The 19,953-nt window shown below is 43.2% G+C and overlaps 1 protein-coding gene across 1 annotated transcript; it reads left to right on the forward strand.

Moving 5' to 3' along the window:
* Positions 1–15,142: 15,142 nt before the first annotated feature.
* Positions 15,143–17,244, forward strand: LOC131696117 (T-complex protein 1 subunit theta-like). The gene is made up of 2 exons (XM_058984663.1): positions 15,143–15,339; positions 15,456–17,244. The coding sequence occupies exons 1-2, from the start codon at positions 15,280–15,282 to the stop codon at positions 17,034–17,036; spliced, it is 1,641 nt and encodes a 546-aa protein (XP_058840646.1). The 5' UTR covers positions 15,143–15,279; the 3' UTR covers positions 17,037–17,244.
* The last annotated feature ends 2,709 nt before the right edge of the window (positions 17,245–19,953 follow it).

Below are 19,953 nucleotides of genomic sequence, written 5' to 3' on the forward strand. Positions count from 1 at the left end.
CGTTCGATAATAGCTGATGACAAAACATTTTGCAACGCTGTTTCTTACACACCAGCTATAAAAGGTGTCAATAAGATGCTGTAGCTCACGGCAATCGGCTTCATTCCGTATAACAAGAAAAAATTTTAAGTCGTCGGCAAAAAACAGCTTTCCTCCACGGCTTAGAACGAAAACAGCATCGTTCACGAACAGTGAAAAAAGTAGTGGACCTAGCGTACTACCTTGAGGAACTCCGGAAGTGTTGAAAAAGGATTCTGAAACAATATCGCCAATTTGAACAACGACTTCACGGTGCACAAGGTAGGATCGAAGCCAATGGCAGAATCTAGTAGAACACCCTAGCTTATCAAGCTTTGTTACCAGTATCTCATGATTAACTTTATCAAAAGCTGCCTTTAGATCAGTGTAAATAGTATCCACCTGCAATTTCTTAGACATTTGTTCCGTGCAAAATGACGTAAAGCAGACGAGATTCGTCTCGACTGAACGTCCTGGGAAAAATCCGTGCTGGGATGCGCTAATGTAGTGTCGACAAGCAGAAAACAACGCTTCGTTGATAATTGATTCAAACACTTTAGATTCGACTCCTAGCGAAGTGATTCCGCGATAGTTCGCTATGTTGCGTTTGTCGCCTTTCTTGAATAACGGAAACATTACTGAGCATTTCCAATCATCCGGAAACGTTTGCTGCTGAAGCGATAGGTTAAAAATATATGCAAGTGGTGTTACAAGTAAGTCCGAACATTTTTTCAATACAGTTGAAGGTATAGCACTGATGCCAGGTGCATAAGATAATTTGGTTTTCCGGATTGCAGATATAACCATTTGTTCAGAGACAGTAAACACATTAAAATCAACAGCACAAGCAGGAACGTCACGACAGGCATCTTCGAGTTCGATTGCGGTTGGCGAGTCAGTTGAAAAAACACTCGAGAAGAATCTGGCAAACAGCGTACATTTCGCCACAGTTGTCGTAGCTTCTTCGCCGTTGTAAAGCATCCTTGATGGAAGTCCAGTTTCTTTTCGCTTCGTGTTGACAAATGACCAAAAGCCCTTCGGGTTTCGGCGCAGATTATTCTGGATGCGGTTTACATAGCGTTTGTACAGAAGCTTGTTGTAACAACGATACTCATTACTGGCTAAAGTGAACATGCGCTTAGAAAGAGGATTCCGTCGATTTGTGTACGCACGTAGGGTTTTTGCTCGAGTACGTTTTAGCTTTCGAAGAGTGCTGTTTGACCAGGGCGGCTTGCTAGGAGGCTGACATTTAGGCACTGAGGTCTCAACACAGTTCAGTAGTAGTCGCTTGTAGATGGCAACTGCAGCATTAACACTCACTTGGGCATGCAGTACGCTCCAATCAATTTGCGACAGAGAATTGCGCAGCTTTACAAAATCAGTTTTGCGAAAGCGAGACGGTCGACAGAAAGAGTTTCTACATACTGAACTGATCGAATAGTGCCAATTGAGATTTCAAGCGCGGGATGAAAGTTGTCAAGTGGAACAATCACGCTGGATGCTTCATTGACGGAACATACAGGTATAATAGTTTCACTAACAAAGACGAGATCCAGAAAGCGTGACTGGTGGTTAGGAATCATGCTTACTTGACTTAGTCCGTTGAAAGCAAATCCATCCAGTAGCAAACGACTGGCGATGTTGGTTGTCGAAGCAATCGGGTCTGGGTAAGCGTATCCGTGTCGTGACGGCACCCAAATGAGCCCTGGCTGATTGAAATCACCAAGGACAATCATCACGCCATCCGCGCCAGCTTGTGAAGAAGCGTTATTCACAGCATCCATATGAAGTTGCATGATATTGCAGTCGAGTCGCTTTTCAGGAGGAATATAGACAGCACCAATATAAAAGTTCCTCGATGGAGTTGTAATTCTAACCCAAACAGCCTCAACACTGGTTCAATTGCCTACATCAATCTCACATGAGGCAAATGCGGTGGAAACAGCAATCAAAACTCCTCCTCCACGTCCGCCAATACTATTGCCACTATTTCGGTCCGCACGGTATACGGTGTAAGCATCGCCGAAAAGCTGCACTGATGTTATCCGCGCATCGAGCCATGTTTCGGTGAAGACGCAAACATCGTAGTCACCGTCCACAGCAGCTAAATACACGTCATCAATTTTCGTCTTAAGCCCTCTCGCGTTCTAATAATAAATCCGCAAACCATCAGTGTCATGTGAGAGGTGTCGTGCTGCATACCAAGTTTCAGGACTGCGGGCTCGATGATTACTATCACCGCAAATAGCGCGGGAAGAGCAGGATGTACCGTTGTCAGGAAGGGGAACAAGCTGCGATGCGGAGGGAATGACTGCGTCATAACTGTTGTGGCCAGCGGCTGACTGCAACGGGAGGCATACTTGAATGTGCGCAGTATCACGTGTAGCTTCGGAAGGACATATATTATTCAAATGTTTACCTGAGCGGACAGATGCGATGCGATCGAAATTATCATTTTTACATTGGAGGTTCGCTGGAGCGGTAGAGTCGATTGAGTTGTGTTCATCAGCAGACTGTAAGTGAAATTTACATTGAGGGTGTGCAGCATCTTGAAGTGCTTCGGAAGGACATATACCCTTCTTGGCTTTACCTGACACAGAAGAAGTTGTCGATTCGTCAGGTAGTCCGAGGTCGCTCACCGAGGAACATGAAGTTAGACAGACGAGTTTATCGGGGATAGCTTGGCGCTACTGTCCACCACCAAATGGATTCTTCTCCGCAGCAATCCTGATGATAGGCCGTTGAATTTTTGAATTGGTCACAAATTCACGAAAGTAGATGTTCTCCGGCCAAGAGTCTTTGGACAGAGCCTTATCCCTGCATGATTTGCTAACGCCAACTTTGAAGGTGATGAAGCTCAGAGATGAGAGATCCTTTCCTTAGGAACTAGGCGAACTATTTTTGGTTGCATATCCTTTCCCAGACAGTCTTTCACAAGTGTAGAAACCTCATCGTCCGTCGTGCTGGGATCAAATGCAGACAAATAGACCCATAACAGCTCCTCAGGTGGTGATACTGTTTTTATCGATTCAAACGCAGCTTTTGCTCCACGAATATTAGTGATTTTTGCTTTCTTCACGCTTGCGCTTAGGAGTGTTTGGAACGGGATTATATGCAGCAATCCTTGTCCAAGGTGTATTTACCGTTGGAGATAGCGGTTTTGTGTCGACTTTAACCGAGAGAGCTTTAACGACATCTTTTAAATCAGTTATGTCATCCTTTAATGATTTCAGAGAATTGTCGTCGGACATTGTATTGTCGCAACAACGCGAAGCCATTTTGCGGAAATTATCGTTACAAAACAAATCAGCACATCCGTTACACATCCAGAATAAATTCCGTGAGTAGATTCCCAGGACATCACGGACGTCATAATCCATCTTGACATATCATGTGAAACGAATTTCCGCAGTACCTACGACAGGTGATTCGCTCAGAATCATTTATAACTTTAAAGCAGTTGGTACAAGCCATGCTTTTGAGCGAAGAAAAAAGCGCCTACCGAGTATGCAATATACACAGCAAAAATGAGGCGAACTTGCATGCAACTATCAGCTATCCACCAGAAGATGTCGCTTTTGCCAACAAATTGAGCGTAACGTTGTGCAAAGTGATAACGTCAAGTAGAAAAAAAACACAAAACTATCACTTTCACTAAAACAACACTTGCAGCTATCAGATATGATGCTGGTTAAGTTCACGAAACTTCAAAGTTCTTGCACAACCGATTAACAGTAATTTAGTTTAGGTAATTTGTCGGTTTTCAGTAGTTGTAATTGTTAGTTGATACAATACCGTTTTTTATGAACTTCATCTGTAAACATTTCCGACCGAACCAACTAGTTAAGATACAGACGACACAACAACGGAAATCCCCAGGCTTGTGACCCTTTCTTGTGTCTGTACTCAGTAATCGTTCGTTCTGATAAAAATATAAAATTGCATTTTGGGTATCTTTCATCTTAATGACATCTTTGCTATTCAGCTTTTTGTTGGTGGCTGCGTTCCCAAATGCGCACCCCACTTTGACAAGTCGTCCGTCCAATGTCAATTTTGACAAATCATCAGTCTTGTCAATTTTGACAAACCGTCGCTTAAGTTTCAATTTTCACATCACGGTAGGCGTTCATTTTTGTTCTCAACTAAAACGTTAAACGTCAAATTAAAATTTTGTATATTTTTCCGTTGAAAATAAAAAAACCGATTTCCATTCGGGTCGGCACAATCGAGTGAATTAAGTTGTTTGTTTTGGGGATCATCTCTAATTCAATTCGCCGATTGATATACTGAGGAAAAACAATTATCAGCGACACTCGATTTAGTTGAAACAAATAAGCCGGTTGAATTGCAACCGATTTCGTCATTGCAGCTGCAATCGTCAATTTTCTATGAGATTGTTTTTTATCGCTTTTCTAGTTTGGCTTCTTTTTACGACGATTGCGAGATTCGTTCGAAAGTGCTTTGTATTCCCGTTTACGACATCGAAATCAAATGGGCTTACTACGAATAAGGGTGGTTGTGATAAATGGGTAATTTTGAAAAAATCGCCCAGCTCTACACAAGGTTTGCTAATTTACTGTATTAAAAAAGATGGAGTGCTTTTCCGGGTGATTTTACACCGAGTTTCGTTGGTCATATCGTACGTGATGAATTCATGTAAGAGCAGAAGCTTGAATCCCTCATAGTAGCATCCAAACAACTGAGAATATGTTATAAAACTATTAATCAGCCAACAAAAAAAATGCGCGAAGCGATTGATATCAATGAAAAAGATTATTGAAAACAAACTAACAAATTTTAAATTAGACGTTTAACATTGGAGTTGAGAACATGAATGAGCAGGGTAGGTTAAAGTTTGTGACACTGAAGGCTTATCATAATTGACACTACTGTCGATTTGTCAAAATTGACACTGGACGGTCGACTTGTCATAGTAGGGTGCGCATTTGGGAACGCAGCCACCAACAAAAAGCTGAATAGAGTTCTATGCAAATTATTTCATACACACTAATTGGCGGATTGTTTTCCTCCAGTTGTCATATATAAAACTGTCAGCCAATTTAAACATTTGAAATAGCTCGCCCAAAGTATTTATTTTGGCGTTGAAATGCTCTATGTCGTTGTTTAACTTATTCCGGAGACGTACAATACTAGCTGGTCAGATTCCATCATGAAAATAATCTGATCGAAAAGCTATTTTCGATTAATTTTCCTCCAACTATGACAGTTGGAAGAAAACAAATCGTTGAACACAACAGTTCCAGATTGTAAGGTACTCTATATACACCACCGAAAAACTACCTAAAATTAAGTACTTTTGATTCAATCTCGGGGTATCGTGCAGGAAGGTAAAATTAGGTAAACCGTGTTGAAGGTAGTTTCCATTTAACTACGGCAAAAATCATAACTCAAATTTAAGTTAAATTTACCTAATTTCGAGTATACCCCAAACAACTCAAAAGTACCTTACTGCACGGAAGACCTGGACTGAGTCGAATCTCTCGTTTTGTTTTTGACAACACTAACGGCCAATTTCTTCACTTGAATGAAAACCGGCTTTCGTTTAAAACCGGTTTTCGGCTAATTGGTCGCCAGCAACCTGAAAACTGGTTTTCAGCGAAAACCAGTTTTCATGCGGTGAAGAAATTGGCCGCAATAAGTGTGAAAGCGACGCACAACTCCGTACCTAAATTTACGCTAAAAGAACTTATTCAGTAGGTTGTTTTATTTTTGCGTGTACACTGTACCAAAACTGTAGCGTTAAATCGAATGATATTCTTGTTGACCTGGCCCTTTAACAATTGGCAGTTGTGTTTTGGATGACTGCCATTTGATTTTTGTTGCAATCAACTTTTCGTCTTTATATGCAAACATCAAATGATAGGCATACAAAAGATAAAAGCAAAAGTTGTAAAATTCGAAATAGCAATCATTCTGTTTTGAAATGTGATCATTTATTTTTCAACAACTAAAACGTCACATTCGATCAGATAGTCTCATGGTTAATTTATATAGGAAATAAGAAAATCGAGCTACTCCAAATATTTTTTCGCATGCATGTCATCAAAAAATTGAATGAAAGTTGCTCGAACAGCAAGTCGATAGTTTTTTGGTTTTAGGTAGACCATCACTTCAAAGGAATTTGTTTTTATATACTTCATGATGAAATTGATGCAAACGAATATTATTTTAATTGGTTTATTTAAGAACTATTGGCTATTATAATTAACTTTTGAAAACATCTCTAAATAGTATCTAATAGCTGCTTTTCAGTGAGTTTGTATTTAAAAAAATCCCCTTAAGTAGGACTCACATATTATCGTAGCCTAGATTTTACAAATTCGTATCCATAAACACAAATCAAATGCTTAAAACTTATCTTAAAATACGTTTATTTAGGCCCAAATGCTGTAGCTTAACGAGGCCGATAATTCATTTTTTTTATATTACATGTCACATGTTAGTGGGGGAAGGGAAAGCCGTATTTAGGGGCGGCTTGCTCCCCTCTTATGTAAGTAAAGGAAAAAGGTAGGAAGTGGGATACATATTGTGTAATTGACATCGTCGTTTGCTGATTGATCATTGTGGCGGATATGCACACTTTGTTGTAGTGTTGTAGTTTCGAGCCTGTAATCGCAGGGGCGAGGGGAGGGTCGATATTTCGGATAATTATTGGCACTCTTTATCATCTGCATGTGCGGTATGTCATGATGTTCTGGATAGACGGTTATCAAGAAGAGTGTGCACCGAAGACTCGTGAAGCAATGCCATATTGTAGATACAGGGATAGGTTGGTGAGATTCTACTGTGAATGAGAGAGGGTAAAATGTATTAAACTTGGACATCAATGGTTTTCAAAAAGATATAGATAAGAAAAATATAGGGGTGGTCACGGCTTGCCAGGACGTCCCGGACTGGCACATAGGGTGATCTACCTCGGGCCCGAAGGGAATCTATTAGTTGGGACCTGGCAACACAGTACTCTGCGCACAGCCAAACAACATGCTCGATGTCGTGATAGCCGTTCTCACAAACACAATGATTATTTTCAGCAAGCCCTATACGACGGAGATGCGCGTCGAACGAGTAATGGTTGGACATGATCCTTGACATCGTACGAATAAAGTCCCGGTTCACATCCAACCCCTTAAACCAAGCATTCGTTGATACCTTCGGGATAATGGAATGTAGCCACCGTCCCAGATGCCCATTGCTCCATGAGGTTTGCCAACTATCGAGCGTCCTCTGACGAGAGATACTGAAAAATTCGTTGAAGCAAATTGGTCTTTCGTAAGTGTCGCCTTCTAATGCGCCCACCTTGGCTAAAGAGTCCGCCTTCTCATTGCCCGCAATAGAACAATGTGACGGGACCCAAACCAAGGTAATCTGGTAAGATTTTTCAGATAAAGCACTCAGATATTCCCGTATTTTCCCCAGGAAATACGGTGAGTGCTTTCCAGGCTTCGCCGCACGGATGGCCTCAATGGAGCTGAGACTATCCGAAACGATGAAGTAATGGTCTGAGGGCAGGGTGTCAATGATCCCGAGAGTATACTGAATGGCAGCTAATTCTGCGACGTAAATTGAAGCAGGATCATTGAGTTTGAATGAGGCAGCAAGATTTTCGTTGAAGATACCGAAGCCTGTGGACCCGTCGAGAATTGATCCGTCAGTGTAGAACATTTTGGCGCAGTCGACTTGATGGTATTTGTTATAGAAAATATTTGGGACCACTTGTGGGCGAATATGATCCGGAATTCCACAAATCTCTTCCTTCATGGATGTATCGAAAAATACAGTTGGATCAGAAGTATCTAAGAGATGAGCACGGTTGACGTTATATGTACATGAATTGATGTTCTGTGCCATGTAATCGAAGTACAAGGACATGAATCGGGTCTGAGAATTAAGCTCGACAAGCCTTTCGCAATTTGCAATCACCAATGGGTTCAGAATATCGCATCGAATGAGCAATCGATATGAGAGGTCCCAGAATCGATTTTTCAGCGGAAGAACGCCCGCCAGCACTTCGAGACTCATCGTATGGGTCGAGTGCATGCAACCCAAGGCAATACGCAAGCAACGGTACTGGATTCGCTCCAGTTTGATGAAGTGTATGTTCGCAGCGGAGCGAAAGCAGAAACATCCGTACTCCAACACTGATAATATCGTTGTTTGGTACAACCTGATTAGGTCTCCTGGATGGGCACCCCACCATGTTCCAGTTATTGTACGGAAAAAGTTGATCCTTTGTTGGCACTTCTGTTTCAGATACCTAATGTGACATCCCCAGGTACCTTTAGAGTCGAACCATACCCCGAGATATTTGAATGTTGAAGCTTGAGCAATAGTTTGATTCATTAATTGAAGCTGTAGTTGCGCTGGTTCACGCTTTCTAGAAAATACGACTAGCTCAGTTTTCTCCGTGGAGAACTCGATACCCAGTTGGAGAGCCCAAGCAGACAAATTGTCCAAGGTATTTTGCAGTGGTCCTTGCAAGTCGACGGCTTTAGGACCTGTAATAGAGACCACACCGTCATCTGCAAGCTGCCTTAGCGTGCAGGAATTGACAAGACATTCGTCAATGTCATTCACGTAAAAATTGTAGAGGAGAGGGCTTAGACATGAGCCCTGGGGAAGGCCCATGTAGCTAAATCGTGATGTCGATAAATCGCCATGCGAGAAATGCATTTGTTTTTCAGACAACAGGTTTAGCAAAAAGTTATTTAAAATTGGCGAAAGACCATGCTGGTGCAACTTCTCATAAAGAATGTTGATCGAAACTGAATCGAAAGCCCCCTTAATATCCAAGAATACTGATGCCATCTGCTCTTTGTTAGCATATGCCATTTGAATTTCTGTTGAGAGCAACGCAAGGCAATCGTTCGTCCCTTTGCCTTTGCGGAAGCCAAATTGTGTATCTGACAGTAAGCCATTTGTTTCGACCCAATTGTCGAGCCGAAACAGGATCATTTTCTCGAACAACTTCCGGATACAGGACAGCATTGCAATCGGACGATACGAATTGTGGTCGGAGGCTGGTTTTCCTGGTTTTTGGATGGCGATGACCCTCACCTGTCTCCAGTCATGTGGGACAATGTTACCCTCAAGAAACCTATTAAATAAATTCAACAAGCGTCTTTTGGCAGAGTCTGGCAGATTCTTCAATAAGTTGAATTTAATTCTATCTGGCCCCGGGGCTTTATTGTTACATGATAAGAGAGCTAGTGAGAACTCCACCATCGTAAACGGTGTTTCGTTCGCGGTATTGTAAGGCGACGCGGCGCGGTAGATTTTCTGTGCCGGGGCGGAATCCGGACAAACCTTCTTGGCGAAATCGAATATCCAACGGTTTGAATATTCCACACTCTCGTTAGTACTGTTTCGGTTTCGCATACGTCGGGCCGTGCCCCAAAGAGTGCTCATCGATGTTTCTCTTGTTAACCCGTCGACAAACCGGCGCCAGTAACTGCGTTTCTTAGCTTTCATTAAATTTTTCATTCGCTTTTCTAATATCGCGTACACTCGATAACTAGCAACTAACCCGTCGTTCCGGAAAGTTTTATACGCGGCAGCTTTCTCCGCGTACACGTCTGAGCACTCTTTGTCCCACCACGGGTTGGGAGAACGTTTTTGGGTGTTCACGTCGGGTACTCGTTTCGTCTGAGTTTGAATCGCGCTATCGAGAATCGAGTTGGACAAAAACTTATATTCTTCCTCCGGGGGAAGTACCTGTGTTGAATCGATAGTTTTGGATATCTCAGCAGCGTAGCTCTTCCAATCAATGTTTCGTGTGAGGTCATAGGGAACATTGATTGGTGCCGATGGTCTTGAACCAGTGGTGATTGCAATTACAATTGGTAAGTGGTCACTACCGTGGGGATCAGATATTACCTTCCACTTGCAATCTAACCGTAGTGATGTCGAGCATAAAGATATGTCCAGTGCACTTGCTTGCGCAGGTGGTCTAGGAATCCGTGTCATTTCCCCTGTGTTCAGAATTGTCATATTGAAGTTGTCACAAAGGTCTTGAATTGTCGAAGATCGATTATCGTCGTATAGACAGCCCCACCCCGTACCGTGAGAGTTAAAGTCTCCAAGAAGCAGGCGGGGCGAGGGAAGGTGTTCAATCACGTTGGAGAATCTTCGATATCCCATCATGGCCCTAGGAGGAATGTAAATAGAAGCAATGCAAAGATCTTTGCTTTTGATTGTTGTTTGACAAGCGACAACTTCAATGCCTGGCGTCGAAGGGAGGTTGATTCGATTGAAGGAGTAGCACTTTTTGATCCCTAAAAGTACCCCCCCATATGAGTCTTCTCGATCCAAGCGGATAATGTTAAAATCGTGGAAGTTGAGGTTTATATTAGAAGTTAGCCATGTTTCACATAGGGAAAATGCATCACAATGATTGTAATTTAGCAAGTGTTTTAATGAATCAATTTTGGGGATAATACTTCTGCAGTTCCACTGTAAAACAGTGATCAGATCCCTGATTCCGTCTAATAAGTTAGCCATCGAAGGATACGATCGCTGTAAGGAGGGGCCATTGTTCAGTCAACTGTTTTAAAAATGTTCTTACTGTTGGTAGAATAGCAACCAGCAAGCTTTTCATAGGATCGGTAATGTTGAAAGCTGTGAATATCCAGTCCACAATGTCAGAAAATTTAAGGAATCCCGTTTTAGGGTGAGTTTCTGACTGTAAAATTGGAGCACTTGGGATTTTTGGTGCCCCAGGGAGTGCTGGGAACTCCTGGTTGTATCTCAATTTCCCAAAACCAGGAGGTATTATCTTCGGATTTGTACCAGCACTTCCAGTTGATGAATTATTTTTATTTTGTACCCTTGTTTGGGACAACCTAGGACCCTTACGAGGAAGTTCAGGTGAGTTTTGATTAGGTCTTTTCCTAGAGTTTCCAAGCGGAGCCAAAGAATGCCCCTCGCAAGGGTCGTTAGAGGCGTTATCGTCAGTTGGCAAGAGAGCGAATGGGTTTTCGGAGATAAGTGGAACAGCTCTTTTAAGCATTTCTGCGTAAGAGCGTCTGGAGCGATCTTTGGCGGATCGCTTCAGTTTATCCGCGCGAAGTTTGTACGTTGGGCATGTCAAAAGTGCATGCGGATTCTCCCCACAGTAAACACACTTCTCAGCGGGGCTACTGCAAGTATCATCCGCATGGCGTTCCCCACATTTACCGCACCGTTGCTTGTTGCTACAGTAGGTGGCCGTGTGACCTAGCTGCTTGCAATTGGAACAATTCATGACCCGCGGTACAAACAGGCGTACAGGTAGACGAGCTCCTCCCACTTCAACGTAGCTCGGAAGTGCAGATCCGGCGAAGGTTACGCGAAACGAGTCTGATGGATAGTAATTACCATCTTCGATGGACTTTGAGTGCAATTGCTTGCACTCCAAAATCTTAACTGATTGAAGGTTAGGGTCCTTAAAGCGGCCAGCCCCATCATTCATCAGATCATCGACAGTTAGACCCGCATCACTTACCACACCGTCGATCTCCACATCACAAGAAGGGATGTAGACGCGATACTCCAGCGTAAAGAGGCTATTGCTAACGATATCATTGGCCTGTTTCAAGTCAGTAACGACTACGCGCAGTTTATCTGACTGAACCTTTTTAATCTCGGTTACGGCCGAGTAACGTTTTGTCAGCTCCCGTGCAACAGTTATGCTGTTTAACGGTTTATTTTTGGGCCGAAAGTATACCACCCAAGGACCAGCGGATCCATCCTGGTAAACCTTGACTCGGGGGGGGCTGTGAGACATTGGGGGAAAGTGGGGGAAGTGGATCGACCATAACATTATCTGTCTCAGTATCAGATATACGTTCTTCTTCTTCATAATATTCCTCTTCGGAGGGTGATCCTTCTGTTTGTTCCATTTTGTTGCGGGAGCAACACGCTCGACCGCACTGTTTAACTTAAATCAAAATAAAAAATCAAAAGTAATAAAAAGAAAAAAAAATCGATAAGAAAAGTAAAAAACGAAACACTTCACCAGTTGGTTCCTGACGAGCTGGTAGGTGGATTGATCCTTCGTTTGTTTTATCCGTCACCCGCGTGACCTTCACACAGTAGAGCTGATATAGCTCGTCTAAACAAAGCCGTCTTTCAGGCAAGAAAAATGTTTAGTAACGCACTTCACTGCACTACTTTAACTGATATCGCAGGTAACAATTATCACTCGCGGGACTGTTTATTAGTAATGCTTTACTGCAGCCTCTGCCACAGCAAGCACCTTCGTACCACCGAAAAAACTAAACCACACCGGAGAGAACAAAAAGCACTTGTTTCCCGGTACAAAGTTGGGTTACGAATGCTGCTTAAAACTTGCTACCGTACTATAAAAAGATGGTTTTTGCATTCCAAATTTTGCTTAGTATAGTTGTCAATCATAATGAATCGAGTCGCGACACTGCACCTTGTAGCTTTAGCACAATTTATGTTACTGAATGAAGTCAGCTGCTGACTGGCCTTTAGCTATTCATTTGAATGCGATTCTATTAAATTTATTAAAGTTAAATCCCATGCTACACTTATTTGTTGTCGGTTATTAATCAAATGTAAGATATATCTAACGCAATCAAACGAAATAAAATAGTAACAATTTTTTAAATAAGATTATAATGAATTTGAAACAAATTCAAAACTCCTTTTATAATTTCCTCTATTTTTACGTTTGACAGATGGGTTCTTTTCAAATGTTTGGCTAGATATGGTATACAAATACAACATTTTTAGTTCAAATCTGTTTAAATAGTAAATAGTCTGAGGTGATACCCGGTTCTGTTGCTCCCTTCAGTATAGTTCGTTTGTTCTCCTCTTAGGATATTACGGAAAGAAGTTACGGAAGTTTGCGGTATCCGATTTGCTCTATTTTTTGAGATGCGTGGTATTAGAAGAATCCTGATGGACGGCGTTGAACAAAGAGCAACAATATTGATCACAATATATACGCGAACGGAGGTCTTAGTGGAATGTACGTTGTGTTTCAAAGGTTTTCTTCCATTTAACTCCACTATTAAACATAGTGGAATTAAATGGAAGAAAACCTTTGAAACATTAATATTGATCAATGATACTCCATATAATTATCACAGATCCTAGCTGTCGGAATCGTACAAGGATATATCTTCACATTCAACGAGAATTTAAAAAGATGCTACCCGTAGCATGCATCCAGTCAGTCGAGATTTAGCGTAGTTTGGATTTACTTCATTTCCAACCAAGTATTTTTTTGAAAATTACTCTTGGTAATAAGAGACGGCAATTCATAGGTACACCTAAAACTATATGTCTGTGCGATGATGTCGTATTTGATACCATCGTATATATAAGAAAAACATCCGTCTTCTCAAGCTTAAATAAATCCAGGACATTGTCGTTTGGAAGTTGATTAATATATAGGAACTCAACGGTTTGTTACTTTTTCTGTAAAAATGGACAAATTGATACGAGCCGCTGATATTTGAAAATTGCTGTTCGATTGGATCAATACTACGTTTTAGTCACATTCGTTTCGGAGAACCTATTACGCCAAGCTCTTTGAATAGAGGAAATATGCTAGCGGAGCATGTCTGCTTCCATTCACGAACAATAGATACAAAGTTGGCCACATCTAGCGAGTCATAGCTGTAGGTATAATTTGTTCACTGGTCTACCAACTTCTTCGGCCAGGGTTTCATTGGCTTCGAATTCATCGGAGCTTTTCAAAATCAAGAACTTATATCTCGTTGGTGCAGGAGACGCCAGCTGCTAAAGGTTTATTCAAAATGGTCTCCACGGGAATGCGCTGTTTTCAAATATCCAATCAAATCTTGTTTGGAAATCCGGACGTCTTGTATAGTGTGTAATTTTACTAAATTTTGGATTGTCTTTGAACATTATTAGTTTCTTGTTCGAGGGACATGTGCAATTTCTTTTTCTCACTATTATCACCGAACATGTCATGATCTTTTACTTTTACTTTACGAACATCAGGATCACATTGAGCTATGCGGAGGCATGGGAGCTATACTTCTTAAATCCCTCTCCTCGCGACAGTGAATCGGAATATATTGGGTTAAATATATATGGCATATGGCACGTTCCGTATGTAGCGGCGGCAACAGTCCAGCCGGCGCGGTCATCGGGATAGAACCAAATCCGATCGCATATCGGTTCCTCATGTGGCATGTAGCATATCCTGCAACTCATTGATGTAGGCACCAATTAACAGAGAGTTGGCATCCGATGAACGCTGTCCTATTCTAAAATGATTAACCAGATCGTGAAACTGACCGTGTACAAACCTTTGCCAAACATTTTACCTCTTGTCTTTTTGACACCTTATACAATACTTCGTTCGCCTCGTCTTTCACAGTTGTTTGCTTTTTGCAGTTCCAAGACCATCGTGGATGATTTCCTGTATGCTCTCAAGACCCCCATGCCAGTGATATTGTCCGAAAATGGGCACAAATAAATCGTTTGAGCTGGATGTATTTTTCCAGTAAACACTATTAACAATATTTGTTATTTTTCTTGACCTGAAAAACAGTTTTCACTACCAGGTAATCGCTAACACTAATAAAGTTACAAATAATTTTTTACCCTCGTGAACGGATGTGGTTTTAGTAAATGCTGTTACTAGTAAAGAGAAAAAAACTAAGAAAAACTTCTCCCAATCGCATTGCGCGCATCAAATGATTGTCATTTGGTTCAGCCCGAGCACTGAAAACAGATGAAATACGAATGATGAACTGCTGTGATTTGGAATGATGATTATCAACGCCATCGTTTACTTTTTCGAGTGCAATCAATTCCTTTACAGTTATGTTTATCATTTGAAAATCGACAACCTGTTCATTCCAATTCAAATATGAAGTCATTCGATCTTGAATTCACTATTTTTTGAATGATTGCCATTCGAAATCGTCAACATCGAGTTTTTAGGCCGTTCATATGATAAATCATACGCTATATTGCAATCATTTTTGTTCAGTGTAGATGTCAATTAGCTTAAAAATTACTATCCCTCACATTAACGACGTGACAGTAAAACGATAAAAGGTAACCAAAACATTTCACAACTACACGTGCAAACCTTTCGCTTCTCGCATGCCTCTCGTGTGGTCTGCCGTTCTTCAGTAATCACACTAGCTACATCGCACTCCTAGCGCAGTTTGTTACAATCGTGCTCCTCGCAAAGCAACAAAGTTTGAGGTTGTGTATTTTTCGGTATACTCAGAAAAAAATCTGTGCGGAAAAATGGCTCTACATGTTCCGAAAGCACCCGGTTTCGCTTCTATGCTGAAGGAAGGCGCTCGTGTAAGTATGAAACATAGGCCGCTCACAAAATTGGACGGTTTTTCTTTGGAAATCAATCTTGTTGCCGAATCTTAATATGGGGGTGGTGACTCACGTGAGATTTGCTTTCCTTTTAGGCATATTCCGGATTGGAAGAAGCAGTTTATCGTAACATTAATGCATGCAAGGAGTTTGCGTCATCGGTCCGTTCAGCGTATGGCCCGAACGGTATGAACAAGATGATCATTAATCACATTGAGAAGCAGTTTGTTACTTCCGATGCTGGGACTATCATGCGGGAGCTTGATGTTGAGCATCCGGCAGCAAAGCTGATGATTCAGGCTAGTCAGATGCAAGAAGCGGAGGTGGGTGATGGTACAAACTTTGTGGTGATTTTCTGCGGAGCGTTGTTGGCGGAAGCGGAAGAATTATGCCGGTTGGGAGTGACCACCAGTGATATAACGGAGGGGTACGAAAAAGCACTGGATAAGGCATTGGAAATTCTACCGAAACTGGTCTGCTACCAGATTAACGACTATCGAAATCAGGAACAGGTGAAAGAAGCGATCAAAGCTTCCATCATGTCCAAGCAGTTGGGATATGAAGAATTTATTTCTGATTTGATAGCTAAGGCCTGTGTCTCAATTCTACCGGAAAAGACTACGTTCAATGTGGATAATGTACGCGTCTGTAAAATACTAGGTAGTGGGCTACACACTTCGGAGGTTGTTCACGGCATGGTCTTCAAACGGTTTGTAGAAGGGGAAGTGAGTTCGGCCACTAATGCTAAGATTGCACTGTATTCCTGCCCGGTTGATATTATCCAGACAGAAACTAAAGGCACTGTTCTGATTAAAAGCGCAGAAGAGCTGAAAAATTTCAGCAAGGGAGAAGAGAATCTTCTAGAATCCCAGATCAAGGCGATTGCGGACACCGGAGCAAAGGTAATCGTTGCCGGAGCAAAATTCGGGGATATGGCACTACACTATATGAACAAATACGGTTTGATGGCAGTTCGTCTGAACTCCAAATTCGATTTGCGTCGTCTTAGTAAAGCGGTCAACGGAACCGTCTTACCTCGTCTGACTCCACCGAGTTCAGAAGAGCTTGGATTCTGCGACAACGTTTTTGTAAACGAACTTGGTGATACGTCAGTTTGTATATTTAAATCTGAAGGCGCCGACAGTCGCATCGCTACTATTGTAATTCGTGGTTCTACCGATAATTATATGGATGATATCGAACGCGCCATTGACGATGGAGTCAACACGTTCAAAGGTCTAACTCGTGATGGTCGATTCTTACCGGGTGCGGGTGCTGTTGAAATTGAACTCGCTCAGCAACTAGCTGAATACGCTGATACTCTGCCAGGGTTGGACCAATATGCGGTTCGTAAGTTCGCCAGCGCCTTAGAAGCTTTTCCTAAAGCTTTGGCAGAAAACACCGGTATTAATGCAACGGAAGTAGTCAATAAGCTGTATCTTGCCCACAAGGAAGGCAAGAAAAATGAAGGGTTTGATATCGATGCCGAGCAACCCTCGACGATTGACGTTACGGGAACCAAAATCTTCGATTTGTTCCAGACAAAATACTGGAGCTTAAAGTACGCTGTCGGAGCTGCCTGCACGATTTTGAAGGTTGATCAGATTATCATGGCAAAACGAGCTGGAGGACCGAAACCACGGCAGGGAGGAGCCAACAGTGATGACGAGTCATAAACTGTTACTGGGTCATCGAACTAACACACTAATATTAACCAATATGATTAGCGTTGCAGGGCACGAATCATTCTTATCCTGTGTTTCCGTTTTTAAGTAATGTTTCGAAATATCATTTAAATCGCACAGAACTACATGCTTCATTTCACGCTAAATCTGCATCAGCTGTTTAATATAAAATTCATCCAAACTACCAGACACTATGAAATGACTATTTTGGATTACGGCAGATTTGGATCGAGCTCGCCGAAACAGAGTGAATATCACTTCCACACTGCCCATAATCGTAAGTCAGTCCCTTGTTCTATAGGATTCCCTATCTACATGGGACTGACTTGCGATTACAGGCAGCACAGCACTCGTAAACTTAGGACTCTTCTTGTCGCTGCTAATTCACTAATTTCCTTTTCGCTCGTCACCGATTCATGTTCTTCGTTTGACTAGCGAATTCCGCTCGTTCGCTGTACGCGCATCGATCGAGCCAGTATTCTGTACACAGACGGTATATCAACGGTGTCTTGCTACGCTACTTGGGGCTGGCAAGCTTGTATATAAACAACTTCGTTTCGAAATGTGGAATATCACCCCCGTTGTTTTTCCGCATAGTTCACCAGCCTATTGTTACAGAAGTATCCAGCAGATATAAGCGAACACGATGCTGGATCTCCTGGTGACTTCCCTAGTTTTGGCAGCAAAACTAGCTTCTGGTGCATCCATCTACCCGGGAAGGCGACTTCCCTTAGGCATTTCTGTAGGACTATCCTGAACATGTCCGGAAATGCCAGCATCACAGTCTTCAGATACGTTAGAGATACCGTCCGAAACGGGAGTTTCTTAACTTTGAGTCCTCGCCGCTGTTAGAAGCTGCTCGTTGGAGACTCGACTGTCACCGACATTTTTACCATCTGAATTGACGTATGGGGTAGGCTACCATGCAGGTAGATCATGATTCAGGGATAGACCACCGACTATAGTCTTCAGTTTGTCAGCGTACATTTCAGCTGGTGTCGTTCGACCCTTGATCTTGGTAAACACTGCAAGATACATGTTGTTCCAGGAATCGGTGTCTGCTGCTTTGCACAGCTCTTTGTAGCGGATGTGAAGTTGTTCAGCATTATATCACATTTAATACTAGCCTCAGTTCTTATTCTCTGAAAGCGCATTCTGGCTTTTAGGCACTGAGGTTGCTAAAGTTTTTGTTTCACCAATAGGCCGGACGGCGCAAAATGTTATTTCGATGATGGATTCCCGACCGATTTTACGGAATGTGCTAGCGGAACCTTTGTTGCACAGCCTTACTTTTACCTTCGCCTGCGCTTTCAAACAGCTACATACGAATACGCCGTTTACTTGGATTGCCGCCATCGCTACACTATCCACAACCCAGTTACCGCAATCGGGAGGAACACGAGACGACTTTTTTTACAATGGAGAAGACGTTTACGTCCTAACCCAGTACACGTGCTATTGGTAGGTGTTCAAGCTACCACACGGGGTGTACTGGGGGCGTGTCGGGCTCAACCAGGGGGCCATACCGACTAAACTCTATTGGGCTCCGCCATCTATCCCCAGGAACTACCTTTCGGCATTACTTCTGGAGGGATGGCCGTACTTATCGCATGCTCTCACTCGTGCCTGACATTCGCACTCACTCACGCCCTACATTCCTCTGCCACGCCTCGAGGTGTCAGTAGCGATAGGTACCGGCAATATACTCTACGTTACGACCCTCCCATCTCGGCATGGGCAGACCATACCTCCGTCTATCATCCGCCAATTCACTCGCTCTATCGCCATGCATCGATGTGACTATCGCGGTTGCTACCGCTGTGCCACCCTTGCCTCAGCATGAGCAAACCATTCATTCATTTCTCTACACATAACCCATTCCGCTCTAGCTAACCAAACCCGAATTAGTCATACTCCTCGCCTGCTGCTCCGCGCCATGTTCTCTGCAACCTGCAGGTAATCTGAGTGATAGCAGTCGAGACTGCGTTCCATTTCTCCACCGCTTGGCACATCCCCTGCACAAGGGTATCAGGGGTTGTGTCCCAGCCGCAGACGTCTAGCATAGCTCCTCTTTCGACGTCGAAGCGGGGACATGCGAATAGTATGTGCTCCGCAGTTCCGTCAACACCTGGGCCGACTGGGGCCTCAGCGTGCCCAAACCTGTGGAGGTACTGTCGGAAACAGCCATGGCCTGACAGGAATTGTGTCAGATGGAAGTGAGCTTCCCCATGGGGTCTTCCCACCCAGCTCGATATGTTAGGTATCAGCCGGTGGGTCCGCCTACCTCTCGAGGAGTTATCCCATTCGCGCTGCCATCTGGCGACCGAGGTCACCCTGGCACGCTGACGGACTCCCCTATTGCCCCGCAATTCAAAACAATCTTCGTCCTCCCAGATGACCAGCCCGACTGGCATCATACCTGCTATCACGCAGGATGCATCGTGTGATACCGTGCGGTAGGCAGATATCACTCTGAGACACATCAAGCGGTAGGTGCTCTCCAATTTGCGACGGTAATTGGTTACTTACAGTGCCCTCGCCCAGGACGGTCCACCGTACCGACACCTGCCAGTAGCCTACGTCTACTGGCGCACACCTTGGAGCTGTTGGACATCATCCTCGATAATGCCGCAACAGCCGTCGAAGCCTTCTTGCACGCATAGTCGACATGGCTGCCGAAGGTCAGCTTGTCATCTATGATGGCCCCAAGAATCTTCAGACTCCGCTTTAAAGTTATCTCGACTTCTCCCGCTTGGATAACTGCTTGTTGTACCGAATTACGGTTATTAACAACAACCACCTCCGTCTTGTGATGGGCGAGCTCTAGGCCTCTCGCGCTCATCCATTCCGCCACTATGCTTACCTCGGAGATTGACTCCCCGTAGACCGCCAGGGTGACATCATCGGC

Source organism: Topomyia yanbarensis, unplaced genomic scaffold (genome assembly GCF_030247195.1).
Source record: "Topomyia yanbarensis strain Yona2022 unplaced genomic scaffold, ASM3024719v1 HiC_scaffold_75, whole genome shotgun sequence".
Taxonomy (NCBI): domain Eukaryota; kingdom Metazoa; phylum Arthropoda; class Insecta; order Diptera; family Culicidae; genus Topomyia; species Topomyia yanbarensis.

Coding starts and splice junctions, on each gene's coding strand:
- LOC131696117 (XM_058984663.1), top strand. CDS start 15,280: ATGGCTCTACATGTTCCGAAAGCACCCGGTTTCGCTTCTATGCTGAAG. Junction 15,340..15,455: donor TGCTGAAGGAAGGCGCTCGT/GTAAGTATGAAA, acceptor CTTTCCTTTTAG/GCATATTCCGGATTGGAAGA.